The sequence below is a fragment of the Protopterus annectens genome, chromosome 8.part0 (assembly GCF_019279795.1).
Source record: "Protopterus annectens isolate FY-2018-M chromosome 8.part0, PAN1.0, whole genome shotgun sequence".
Taxonomy (NCBI): Eukaryota; Metazoa; Chordata; order Ceratodontiformes; family Protopteridae; genus Protopterus; species Protopterus annectens.
Genome location: NC_056741.1, coordinates 1,876,925,108 through 1,876,938,791, shown reverse-complemented (window position 1 = coordinate 1,876,938,791; position 13,684 = coordinate 1,876,925,108). Strand labels below are relative to the sequence as shown.

Genomic DNA, 13,684 nt, shown 5'->3' with positions numbered 1-13,684 from the left:
CTTTGTCCCTTTCTTTCATTATGGTTTTAGTATCTTTTGTTAGCCATGTTGTGTGGTTAGCTTTGATTCTAATGGTTCTGGGGGGGTGCATGGCAGTTTAGGATTTCAAGGAAGGTTGAGCTGAAGTACTGCATGGCATAATCTAGAGCTAGTTGTCTTAAGGGGGTCCAGTTGCAGCATTTTAGTGAGTTGATTAGATCTTTAGCTCTGAAGTTCTTTTTATTACGTACTACTCTTAGGATGGGTTGTTTATTGTGGTGGGATCGATTCCTAATTAAGTAGGTCACTTGATGGTCACTCATACTGTCAGGAAGACAGCCTCATTGTTGAGCCAATGTGGGGGTCTGATAGCAGAATCCAGTCTAAGATGGACTGGTGTTTGGAGGTTTTGTCAATTCTTGTGGGGGCAGTTATAATTTGATTAAACCCATGGAGGTTAATATGGGTGATGGGATTTTGGCTGGACCAGTCAATGTTAAAGTCTCCTAAAATTATCGTTTCATGTGGGAGGGAAGATGACAACCAGTTTAGTAGGCTTTCCAGTGTGATAGTATTGTTACCTGGTGGGATATATTCACCTGCAATTATTAGTTGTTTGTTGGAGTTAACTTTTACTTTGGCTAGAATTAGTTCTATGTCTTTTACTTCTTGAGAATTGCACTCAAATTGTTCGATGGTGAGGTGGTTTTGGAATAGTATAGCAACACCGCCACCTTTTTTACCAAGTCTGTCCCTACATATAATATTGTACCCAGGGGCAGTAATTTCATTGTTGTGGTGTTTAGGTTTGAGCCATGTTTCAGTTAGGACTACGACCTCTGGCTTGTATAGAGCTAGTAGGGCATGAAGGTCCTGGGGTTTATTAAGAATACTTCTAGCATTAATATTTAGAAGGAGGAGAGATGAGGATTGTCGTTGATATAGAGGATTCAGTTGTTCCAAGGTATTATGGTTAGAATTGTTGGGTCCTGGATTAGGGTGGATGTCCCCACAGCAAGTTAGTTTTTGACGTAGGTATAGATAGAGTTTGTTTAGTCTGTGTAATATTTTAGTTTGTTTCTGGGAGGGTGGAGGGCTAGTGTTATATTTAAGAGTATTATATAGGGAGGGAAAAGACTGGGTAGAGGAAAGGTAGCAAGATGACATATGGTAATGTCCTTCTTTTCTATGACTGGTTGTGGATTTAGTTTGCCATGGTGGTGGGGAGGTGATGTTAAGCTGATTGTGATAGGAGGAAAGAATCGACAGTAGAAGGAGAGAGAAGATAGCTAATGAGTTACATAATACCTTTAGTAGGTAGGTGTGATAGGACATTATGTTGAGTTGTAGGTGTAGTTTGGTGAGGGTGTGATATTAGTAGCTATACTAGTCAGGTGGTGAATAGGGGTGGGATGGAGCTTTTAGTGATGAATAGAGGTGTGGTGGAGCTTTCTAGTGTGAGATATGATGGGTGAAGCTTGATTGGTCAGTGGGGACTGAGAATGTGATGGGGAGTGGTTTCTTAACTATAAATGTAATTGATGTGGGGGTGGGTGGAATTCGGGTAGGGTAGGGGAGCAAAGAGAGCCTGAGTGGTAGCGAAGGCGAACAGAGCGGGGCAGCACCTTCCTGTAGGTTCAGCAGTCAAGAAGGGAAAAAAAATCAGTGAGGAGGTTGGATATTTCAGCTCAGGGGAGAGTATACCTTATTTAATGACCCAAGTTCCTGATTTGGATTGTGATGAGCACACAACTAAGCAGAGAAACTTACAGTCACTAGGTTGGGAGCAGGGCTCTGGAGGTGAATGAAAAGAGATTAAGGAAGGGAAGGGTCAGACAGGGGATTCTATGTGGGAGGCAGAGGCCAAAAGGCAACTATTTGGAAAGAGTGGGGGCAGAGGGAGGAAACAAACAGGAGGTAGGGGGCCTGTATCAGTAGGTAAAGATGAGAGTAGAGGGAAAGAGCTAGCAGAGGAAGTAGATAGGTGTATGGTTGTGTGGGTGGTGAGTGATTTAATGCCTAGAGAGTACAGGGGTATTGGGTGGATGACTGACTAAAAGCCTAGAGAGTGCAGGGGTAGTGGAATGGGGGAGACAAGGAGTGGTATAGCTGGCCAGGGGCAGTACTGTAATGAGGCGCACAGGATACACACGGTTATATACTACATCCAGTGGGAATAGACTGTTAAGATTACTAAGTACACAGTTTAACATACATTGTTAATTTCCTGCACTGTTGCTGGATAGGATTTCCACCAAAGGAACTACACTCTTAAAGGGAGTGGGTGGTCTTCAAACCTGACTGGGGTTAGCACTGTCCTTAAATGTTTGGTGACAGGGACCTGAAAAACAAACAGAGAGAGAGGGGATAAGTATGGGGTGAATAATAGCAGGATATAGAAGCAGAAGGGTAGGAGTATGTTCTAGTAGAGGAATAGACTAAGTAGTGCTATGAATAGAAGGAGGAAAAGAGGGGGAAGGAAGAAATTATTAGTACAGAGCAGGAGTATTGTAGGGACAGAGAAATAAAGTAATGAGAGGAGTATGATGAAGATGTCAGCTTGGGACAGAAGTCTTATAGTGACAGTAGAGAAAGGTAGCAGGTTAGAAGAGCTTAGAGACTAGTTAAAGTAAGGAGCCATGGAGGAACAATGACCTCTTTTTTTCTGGAGAAGAACCCTTTTGTGATGAGGTGTGCCACACAGAAGGATTTCCTGACTAAAGTGGCAATGTGATTATCAAAGGAGAGACTACTCTCCTGTGTCCTAAGGTCTCTTATCACACTTTCAATGTTTAGTAGGCTACCGCCTATGTGGTAGTTCATGGGTACAGTGTTTTTCCCAAAGGGTATGACAACGCACGTCTTGGCATTGAACTTGAGGCCATGACTTTGACACCAAGCATCTGTCTCAGTGAGGCCCCTTAGTAGAATGTCCGCATCATTAGGTGATTCTATTATGGCTCCTAGTTTGCGGTTGTCTGTGAACTTCATTAGCCGAAGACCTTCTGTGTTAGCCTGAACTTCAGAGAAGTAGATGCCAAACAGGAGAGGACTCAGGACTGAACCCTGTGGCGCTCCATTTGTCACTGGTCTGAAGTCATATTTGGTTCATAGGTACATAGGTTGGTACTAGGCTATTGGCCCTAGGGCCTATACAAGCCTAGCCATAACAATTCCCTGGCTATTTTTTCCCACAGTATTTACTTGGAGTCGGATGCTTTCACTGTGCAGGTTCTGTCAGTGAGCCAGTTGGCTACCCATCTTGTGACATAGGGATTTATGCCCATTTTAGTGAGTTTGTCTATAATTCCAGAGTGGAAGATGGTGTCAAAAGCCTTGGCAAGATAAAGATAGGCTATGTGCACCACCTTATCCTCGTCCACCACTCTGGTGACTGCTTCAAAGAAGTCAATCAGGTTTAGGAGACATGATCTACCTTTTACAAACCCAAACTGAGTGGGGTCAAGAGTTTGGACGTTACCTATGTCTTTGTTTATAAGCTCCAAAATGATGCGTTCCATGGCCTTGCAGACCAGGCTCGTCAGGCTAATGGGGTGGTAGTTCCCGGGGACCGTGGTGGTACCCCCTTTGTGGAGTGGGATAACCATCACTGTGCACCATTCACAAAGCCTGAAGTGAGGCTATGATTGAGCATGGTACTTAGGTGGGGTGCCAGTTCGTTCTGTAGTTAATGCAAAACGCAGCCTGTGATGTTGTCTGGTCCCATGGATGCTGTGTCCTTGGCTTTGGAGAGTGCAGTCTTTACTTGTGCATCCATGATTGCAGGAGCTTTGCATTCTTCCAGTATTGAGATGGGCCCTTTGGGTGTGTGAGGGGGGTAAAGTTTGCACTGAACCTATCTGCCAGGATGTTGGCAATATCAGTTAGTTTTGTATATATAGTGCCATTGTGCTGTAGCTCAGAGCAGCATGTCACTTGATGATTCAGTCTCCTAGAATTGCTACTACAATATCACCTACTATTTCTGCATTGTTTTTATCTTACAAAAAGCATTATATTATGTTTTATGTCGTATATGAATCATATATGCAAATTTCTCCAACTGTACTGCATAGTTATGGATACATTTTGTTGTTGTTTCATTCTGTCATCCCAATTTTCAATTTTAGTAAATTTCAGTATCACTCCTATTGTATTTATTTGCTGCTCTGTTGTCTATTTCACTAACTAGCCTCAGTTTAGGATTTGCTTTTCTGTATTTCTTCTTTTCTTCTGCTTTAAAAAAAATGTTCTCTCTCTTGTTACTTCTGTGTTTCATTGTACTTATATGAACACCATTCACTTCATTTTGTTTTGCACACCTGTTTCACAGAACAACAGTTTGCTGTTTTTCAAGTGACAGAGTTGATGTAGCCTTAATTCTATTCCATACCACCTTGACTTCTGATTGCTAAACATTTTTTGGACAATGCCCTGTTTAGCAGTCTTCCTTTCTTCACTCCACAGGTCTCATATTCAATTGGCTAGAGTTTGTGGCTAACTCCAAGCCAAACTGCCTGATGACCACTTCTTTCCATATAAGAACATGATTACACATCTGAGATCAAATCTCCATGTCCATTTCTGCAGTATGACTGCTTATGCAAGGTATCTGTCTTATAAGGGTTTTCCAAGACTACTTGGTCAACATCTTTAACTTACAGGTCTTCATGTATGGTTGTTTTTTTTTTCCTTCAGACTATCCTCATGAGTAGGTAGATTTTGGGTACTATTGCTGGTTGGTTTTTATATAAAATATGAATTTATATTCCATGTAATATTAAAATTTGTTTTATTTGGCAGAGTCGGATTGAATTTTTTTACCTGGTGTTAACAGATTATTAATATGATTCTGGTTTTCTGTGAGTTGTCTTATATTTAGTATTTTAGAGAGAGAGAACACGTTTTTGTCATTTCTAGACATATGTTTATCTTATCCTTAAGTTTTTGTATTTTTGAAATACAGTAGAGAGTCAATCATCCAAACTAATTGGGACCTAGGGTAGTTTGGATAATCAAACATGTAATTGAACCAGATAAAAAAAACTTCTACAATCTTGTTTTTTCTGCATGCAGGGAAAATGCTTTTCAACCATTCAGCAATTCCAGTGGACAATAAAGAATATTTTTCACACACGCTGGCTACAAGCTCAAAAAACATACACAAGTGAATACTTATAATGTTTACTTATTCAGACATTATTATTTTTTCCTACTCAAAAGGTTTGGAAGGCTGTGTTCAGATAACTGACGTTCTGATAATTGGCTCTCTACTGTATTTATTTTCCATAGTGTCGAGGATGAGTCTCTAAATGTTGTCTTTTGTTTAGTATCAGTAGTTAACCAGGGTATGGGAAATAATTGTACTCGCTTTCTATATATTAGTGGTATGGTATTTAAAAAAGGTAGAAAGGAATAGTTGAAGAAGTCTCCTGCATCAACTAAAGATAAATGTTTTATTGATAATCAGTTACTCTGCTGCAAGAAACTATTGAATGTCTGCTCATTAAAGTTGTTTTTTGAGCCCTCATAACTGATTATAATTTATGACTGTGGATGTGTAGAAAATCAAGCAGGGGGACAATGATGAATAAATCACAGTGGTCTGCCAACAACAGAAAGCTTATCTGCAGTGAGACGGTCATATGTTTGATAACGTTAAACTAGACCCAACAAAAGCCGTTAGAACAGAAATGTGCAGGTAACTAACAGAAATTAACAATGATCATATGTTTTTAGTAAACAACCACAAACCTTTGACACATTTTCTAAAAAAATAGAGATTTGCAAGAACAAAGAATACCTTTTAACAGTATGGATCAGGGAGTGAATAATATGAGTTGAGTGAAAACAATACTATTTTTATATTAGGAAGTTAATGATACTTAGAACAGTGTCATTAAGAAGCTACACTTTCTAAAAAAGAATAATTTACTGTACCTTCTGGGCAGCAGTTTGATCTCTGTGTATAATGTAACAAGCTGGGTTAGAAAATGAACCCTGGTTAACAACGTAGCTTTGTGTGTGTGTGTGTGGGGGGGGTGATTTCTACTGTCTTTCACACTGGAGTGTTAGTACTTAACAGCCATGAGCCTGTGACACATATTTGTTGCTAGATGCAAAACTCCAAGATGTAGATAAAATCAGAGATGAATATTCTAAATCTGTTGTTCATGATTGATACCCTCTAGAAACATGAAAATATATAATGTCTTACTCATGTGCACTTAGGAATAGCCATATGAACTCCACTATGAAATTGCAGCCGCACATATTCCAGCCATATGCTTCTTCATAAGCCACTTGGAGCTTTTTGATAGCCACCAGGTCTACTTACTTAGAAGAGTAGTTTAATACTCTGGTGGACATACGTCAACAGCCCAAACAGAATGGAACAGTAGGAAGACAAATTGTTAAAGCGTTACACAGTCTAAATGAGAGTCACACATCCTGAGAGTAAAAGCAAATGAAAATCAACATGTAGAAAATAAAAACATGTGAAATACATGACAAGTAATATGGGTGAATAATATGAGGATGCAGGTTGTTTCCAATTACAGTCTCTTCTACAGGCAATGATAGGGGCAGGATGCACATATTACCCAGCAGTCAGTGGTTTCAAATTCTGTTTCAGTTTTGATTGTAAAGTGACAAGTAATTTGCAAAGATGGCATTGCTTATCATTACATTTTGTTGAGAAAAACACAAGTATTGGTTTAGTCTTATAATTTATTGACATTATAATTTATTGAGCACTTCACATTTTTCAAGATGCTGAATGAATTTAGTTGGCAGCAATGGTCTGGTCGATCCAACTTCTAAGTGCAGTTACACGAGCGTAAACAGCAGGGGTTGATGTTGAGCATATACTGCTTCCCCAGGAGACAATGCCTACCAAGTGCCAAGCGCCATTCTTCTGGCAGACCAGAGGACCACCTGAATCACCCTGAGGATAGAGAAGAAAGTTATTATTTAATGACATATACTTCACAGGTCACAACCACAATATTACAGTTAAGTAGGTCATTATTTGTAAAAATAAACTGTATCAACTGTGGTATGAGTGACTGCTATGGTTGGTGGTGGGCTCATTATTCAGAAACTTGACTTTGCTTATTCTAAGTTTTAAGATGACATAAGTACAGATACAGTATCCCTGTCAATTTCTGCATTGTATTCTTCATGCTATTTATACAGTTAAGATCTACAACCATTATATATGTAATAAAAATATTAATTGTGTTGCAGTTCACAAATATATTGGCCTAACAGCTAACCTTTCCCTATTAGAGAATTTGTAGGAAAACGCATTGACAAATTAATAGCCTATTAACTTTTTCCATACTGTACTGCAACATGGTATCAGGCCTACATTCATAATCCTTCATTTCTTTAGATCCAGTTACTGTTTTGATCTTTAAAAATATGGATAAGTGCCTGCTTACTGAAAGCATCTTTGTTGACCTCTAAGTAGCTTTTAATCTACTAAGTAACTGTATGTAACTGTACGCCTTTTACCCATCTTTCTAAAACAGGTTTTAAATTTAACCTGCATACTGGTTTGAAAATTATTTAAGCAATATGTCTAGTTTAGTAAGCCCTGGCCCTACATTTTTTTGCTCTGTCTTACTGTGTTCCATCTTACTGCAAGACTGTATGCTTAATCTTGTTTTCTTTTTTATCTTTATAAATATCCTTCCCTATTTTCTGCCTCCTCTTAAACTGATACTTTACGTTGATGACCTACTTCTGACAAAAGGCTAGGAAAGTATGTAATTTTGGACCCTCTCACAGAGTTACCCCAGCATTCATTGTCGCTGGTTCATTTATGTACTTATATAATGACATTTACCAGACCAAACCTATCATTTTCAAAACCTCACAAACACTCTCATATTTCCTCTGTACAACTTTCTAACTCCTGGATTAATTCCATTGTCCTCACAAATGGTTATAAATAAATATCTTGGAGCTTGTCTATTCTTTTTACTTTCCTTTCATAGTTATGTCAAATTCAATATTAATAAATAAATTTAACAGCTTAAATTATTATATGACTTGCAAGTCAACTAATCCCAGAGTCTCGTATTTTTATTGTTAAAAATGTTCCAATGCCTAAAGTATTCTATGCATTTCCCCTTCTTGTTGTTTGTATTGAGAAAACACCACATTAATTCAAAGACCTCAAACAGAATCAGTTTGTAAACCTTTTTAATCCAAGAGTACATCCCTGCCAATAATTGTCACTGCAAATACACTCCCCATCATAAGGCAAGCCACGTTCCTCTTTGGCCTACTGTCTGCCAATTCTTTACTACTTTATTTTGACACATTTTTGTGAACAAATTATCCACAATTATAATATCTTGTTTTCTAAGACTGGATGAAACAAATTATCTTATCTTACAAATACCATGCAGTGGTGAATACCTACTCTAAACATGCCACAGCTGTCTGAAATTCCACACCCTCTAACATTAGACATTTCTTAAACATACCTGACCTTGGAAAGCTCTATTCAGCTGCTTCAATTATATATCTTAATAAAGGTTCTTCGGAACTTACTACAACTCAACTCCTGTATGTGTTCTTTATCGCCCACTCCTGCTGTTTCCTCTCTTCTGCAGAGCTGCAGTGTTTGTTTAATAACTAGTTAACTATTCCACAGCCCTTATGGCATCTGAGTCTTGATTTTACCAAGGATTCTTAAATATACATATTTTTCTCTTACTCTTCAACTTTTGTTTTTCAATTTGGTACACATTTGCACATGATTAAGCTTCTGGTTCATAAGTAAGTACTAAGTTAGCTGTCCTCACAGGTCATTTTAAGTCTAGCCAATTTCACAAAGGTGAGAATCAAACCCTGTACCTTGTGCTTGTAAGGTAAACACCTTAACCATTATGCCAACCCTCAATCCCACACACTGCACATGAATAATGTTAGTGAAACTCAGCTTCATAAAAATAAGCCTGAAAGTAGCACTGAGCAAAAGGCAAGTACAGTAAAGCATTATCACACTATGATTCTCATTTAGTTCTGTAATACAAATAAAAGCATACAGACATACACACACACACACACACACACACACACACACACACACACACACACACACACACACATATATGTCTGTACATAGTAATTACTGTTTCAGAAGAGTCGTAGCTGAGTTTAGGAAACATAAAAATTGATACTGTACCATGCAGGAACTGGCCCCAGCAGCACCAGCACAGATCATGATGTCGGTGATATTAGACCCCCAGTATGTTCTGAAGTTTGCGGGAGTTAGCAGTGGGAGAGCTGTCTGCTGAAGCTTGTTTGGTGTGGTGAAAGCTGGAAAAGTATGCATAATGCAAAAATTATTGAAAATCATCAACAAGATATGCTATTCTCATTTTGTTTTTTAATAAATAAAAGTCATTATAACATCTCTAAGTAAAAAAACATATATAGAAACATTAAAAACTTAATATTATAAACTTCTATTTTTTTCTATTAATTCATTAAGTATTCTTATGTATCACTGGTGGAATTTCTTACAAAAAAATTACTCTGCTTTACTATCACATCTCATCAGTCTTTCAAAAAATAGTACTACAAAAAAGACATTATTTCTTGCTAGTGTCATCTAAAAAATAATCTAACCACTGCAGGCCAAGTAGAAGATGAAGACATTTTGAAGTAAACTATTATCTTCTTAAATGCAACTAAGTAGGCTGCCTTGACTTCTATCACCTGAAACAGGCCTGGTAGTTATGTTGTTATAGTGATAAATTATAAGAACAGAAAGATCACTATATTGGAGAGGCTAATACCATAGTTCACAGAAACTCAATCTAGAGGATGTCATCTGCCTAGCTTAAAGAAACCAAGGCAGTATAATTCTAAGAGTAACAATAAACAGAATCCTCAATAATCCTGGCTTTGCAGAATATTCAGTTGGGCCTTCTATCATTCTGCCTTTTCTGTGTATTCATTTTGTAGGTCATAGTCAGTGTATCGTAACTGATTTTATTTAGTTCCGTCTTTCAGTCCTTCAGTCCAAAGCTATGTTAAAAGACTTAGCATCCTCTTTTCAGTTTATTGTGCTTATTATTTCAGTTCCTACAGAAAGTGAGAATAAGTATATACCAGTTACTATCTATACCACAATCAGGGGGCTACATTTAACAGGTAAAGTAGAAGCTAACCCAAAAGGCTTTAGTACTGTTGATGGTACAAGCAGAGAATCAAGAGATTTCAAAAGGAATTCTCTTCCAGTTTTAGTAGAAGGAACTTGTTCATTAGACTTAAGAAGAAAAAGAATTCTACTCAGCCTGTGGTGGAAATATAATGAATAAAAATTCAGGCATTATAGCCAGCTGCAAAAGTTCTTAAAGGAACAATTGCAAAGAATGATGTGATACATGTGAGGCTTTCAGCAAATCCTTACATTAATGAAGTGTGTTCTGTCTAAAACAGTAACTATGTAAAAAGCCTATTACCCAGTATGCTCTCCTGGTCAGAAGTGAAAGTGAATTGTTTATGCCCTCATATGTCAATCATTACCATAATCATTGCTTATAATGTTGAAATTGACATTATTCCTTACACTACATCTACTGAGAACATTTATTACATGAATCAAATCAAGTTGGACTGCCTTATGGAGATAACTTACAGTTGTAACGTGTTTTGCCCCAGCCAGTTGTGACACAGAGCAGGCCACCAGGATAGTCATCAGTTGCTTCAGCCAAGCAGACAGGTGAAATACGATCAGTGAAGGTAACAGGAGATGACAGTTTGATTAAAGTAATATCATTGTTTATAGTGTTGGAATTCCAGTTAGGATGAGTGATAACCTTCAAGAAAATTAAACATTAGCGTTAGGATCAAGTTTCTAATAAGACAAACAAAACTGAAATGAACAATAAATTGACACATCAGAATGTACTATAACACCTGCAAAATAAAGTAATTAGTTGTACAGAAAATAAACTTTAATATGCATTTAACTCCATGCATTTTATGTGGGTTGAAAACGATTTAGCTCTGTACAAAGGTGGTACGAGATATAATCTTAGAACTTGTAGTCAGAATAGGAAAGTGAAATAAAGTAATACAGAAAAATAAAAACAGTTGTTACAGAATTAAGGGCACAGCATGATGAAGTATTTGTTAGACTGACTGACAGACCGCAGCATGGCAAATAAGTATTGCCAAATCCTAGATATCCATGCATAGCTCTCAACCTCTTAGTTCAAGAAATCTGTGCAAATCAAAAATAACAGGGAGGCAGAGGGCCAAAATCAGGACACAATTTTAAATATTACCCTTATAAACTTAGAACGTTGCCAGAATAGGAGGTTTTGTATTGGCATGCATTTTCCGAAGGATACAAAATCTCAGATTCAAATGTCTGCCATTATTTAGTGACTTTAGTCCTCAACGATTTGAAAAAAGAAAAATTTTATGAGTAACAGACCAAAAATATGAAGCAAAATCTGGACATGTAATAGACTCCCTCTTATCCAGTCACTCTGGGACTGGACCTTAGGCTGGATAGAACAATGGCCAGTTAATCAGAAAAAGAATACAAAATAGTATTTATAGGTTATAAATCAGCTAGAATAATATGATTTGTGTAAGTAAGTATGCATTTTTCTAAACAATAGGAAGTCTAAAACTCAAATGTCTGTCATTATTTAGCCTAGAGGAGGCAGACCTGCTTTTCTTCTCTGTTGTCTTTTCCTAGCACTTTGGCAGAAATTTGATGGCTGTTTTAAGAGGAGGCTGGTTAAAGACAGGCTGTATAAGAGGCAGTCTACTGTACTCAAAAAATCCAGGCTATTGTGTGGTATGTATCCGTGGACTCCTTGTGGGAAAGAAAAAATTATTTACTGGTATTATTTAATATTAAATGTTTTGTGTTCTGAAAAGTTTTATTTGAGTGGTCATTCTTTGTCATTGCTGATACTGACAAACAACTATTCTGTCACTTTTAAATTAACTGGATTCACTGCTCACTTGAACAAGATTCTTGTCAATGGAATGAATGAAGAGGACCATGTAATTAACACTATTTGTTTTCTGTTCTTTTTTGGGGGGGGCAAGCTAGCCAAAAGGATATCAACCATGTAAACCAGGGTATTTGTTGGCAACTGTAAATTAAGTCATGGTGTATTCGAAGGCTGAGGAGAAAAAGCAGCTTTTGCATTAGTTACTTATGTTGTATAGTCAAAACTTTATTTTATTTTTCTGACCATTTCCATGTAGGATGAGAGGTGACATTTGGACAGAAATGAGCAGTATCTTTTTAGTGTTACAGAATTACATTGTTACAGAGCTAACGAAAATAAAATTTATCTCATTTATAGTGTACTGCGAAAAGTTGTTATTCCAACAGCTTTGAGTAAAATACTGAATTATTTTCTAGTTATGGGTCCATTCTTTGAATACTGCTTGCTCATATAATTTTTTCACCAAACAGTAGATAACTGGTAGTAATAGATGCTGCCCTCTTTAGCACTGCGCTCTATTTAACGTTCAAAGGTTCATAGTTTCATACACAAATAGTAGGCTGTCAATCTGCAAACTGTTGTAAGCCTAGGCAATAACCAGAGGTCAGAATTAAACATAGTACTTTGTATCTCTGAAGTAAAGAAAATAACCATTGCTCTAACCCTCCCCTAATAAAAAATGTTGGGCTGCTAGTGGTCTGGAGGGAAGATTTATGACTATGGACTTCTGGTCTTAATTTTCTTTATTTAATGTGAACAAGATTTATCAGCTCTAGAGTACAAAGGCACACAGACTTCAGAGGTGGTAGGGATGGTGAGATGAACACTGTTGAATGGTTTAAAGACTTCATTGCATCTTTTGTCATGTGGAATGTTTATGATGTTTTTCTATGCAACGGTTCAGCAACACTGAATCAATATTTTTTTCTAGCAAATCAATACTGTTTATTTTAACTCTTATAATTCTGAAATGTACTATTACCATTGTCTTTTACACAAACGTGCAATTTTCTTTGTATACTTGTCAGCCTGTATAATTTGAGTGAAAGCAGGGAGAATATTTTCTGACATCTGGTGATTGTAACCCACTGATATTTTAGAATGACTGTTATTTTCATGATTTTACTTCATTTTGCCTGTTACAAGAAAACATGAATACAGTCTCGACATTTAACGAAAGATCAGCATTATTGGTGGTGGTCGTGTCACCCCCATGTTATCCTCCACACATTTATCCAACAAGTATTACAGATAATCTTCTGTATGTAAGTAGAAAGATCTAATAGAATGTCCATTGAAATACATATTTGCCCTTCAAGTTATACTCTGGAGAAGTGAATCCTGTTTTGCAGGAGTACTGGATATGCATTTTGTTGTTTATCTTAAAGCACCATATCTATAAAAAGTTTATAGGGCTACTTTGTCATTTTCTGATGCACAGATGACCAAAATAATGAAATGTTAACCTTTAATACAAACAGATATGGTGATGCATCATAAAAGATCTATAAGAAACACTTTGAAGTTTACCTTAGCAACAGATGCAACAAAAATAGGTTCATCTGAGGAGCCTCTGTCATGTTCTCCAAGAACTATGCGATCACTGGTGCTGTAGAGGTACAATCATATATGGGTCAATGAATAACTCCAAGCTATTAATGGCACATTTCTCTGATGATCATACATTTGAAGAATGGTAGTGC

General features: G+C 37.2%; 1 protein-coding gene across 1 annotated transcript in view; it reads right to left on the bottom strand.

Annotated features, from left to right (window-relative positions):
- Positions 1–6,747: 6,747 nt before the first annotated feature.
- The window catches only part of LOC122808577 (chymotrypsinogen A-like), a 90,878-nt gene continuing 83,941 nt past the window's right edge, over positions 6,748–13,684 (bottom strand). Inside the window, exons 4-7 of the mRNA XM_044079535.1 lie at positions 13,512–13,590; positions 10,643–10,823; positions 9,182–9,315; positions 6,748–6,925 (exon numbers count right to left, since the gene is read on the bottom strand). Of these exons, the coding sequence (XP_043935470.1) occupies positions 6,764–6,925; positions 9,182–9,315; positions 10,643–10,823; positions 13,512–13,590 (556 nt within the window). The 3' untranslated portion in view covers positions 6,748–6,763. The remainder of the gene's footprint in view (positions 6,926–9,181; positions 9,316–10,642; positions 10,824–13,511; positions 13,591–13,684) is intronic.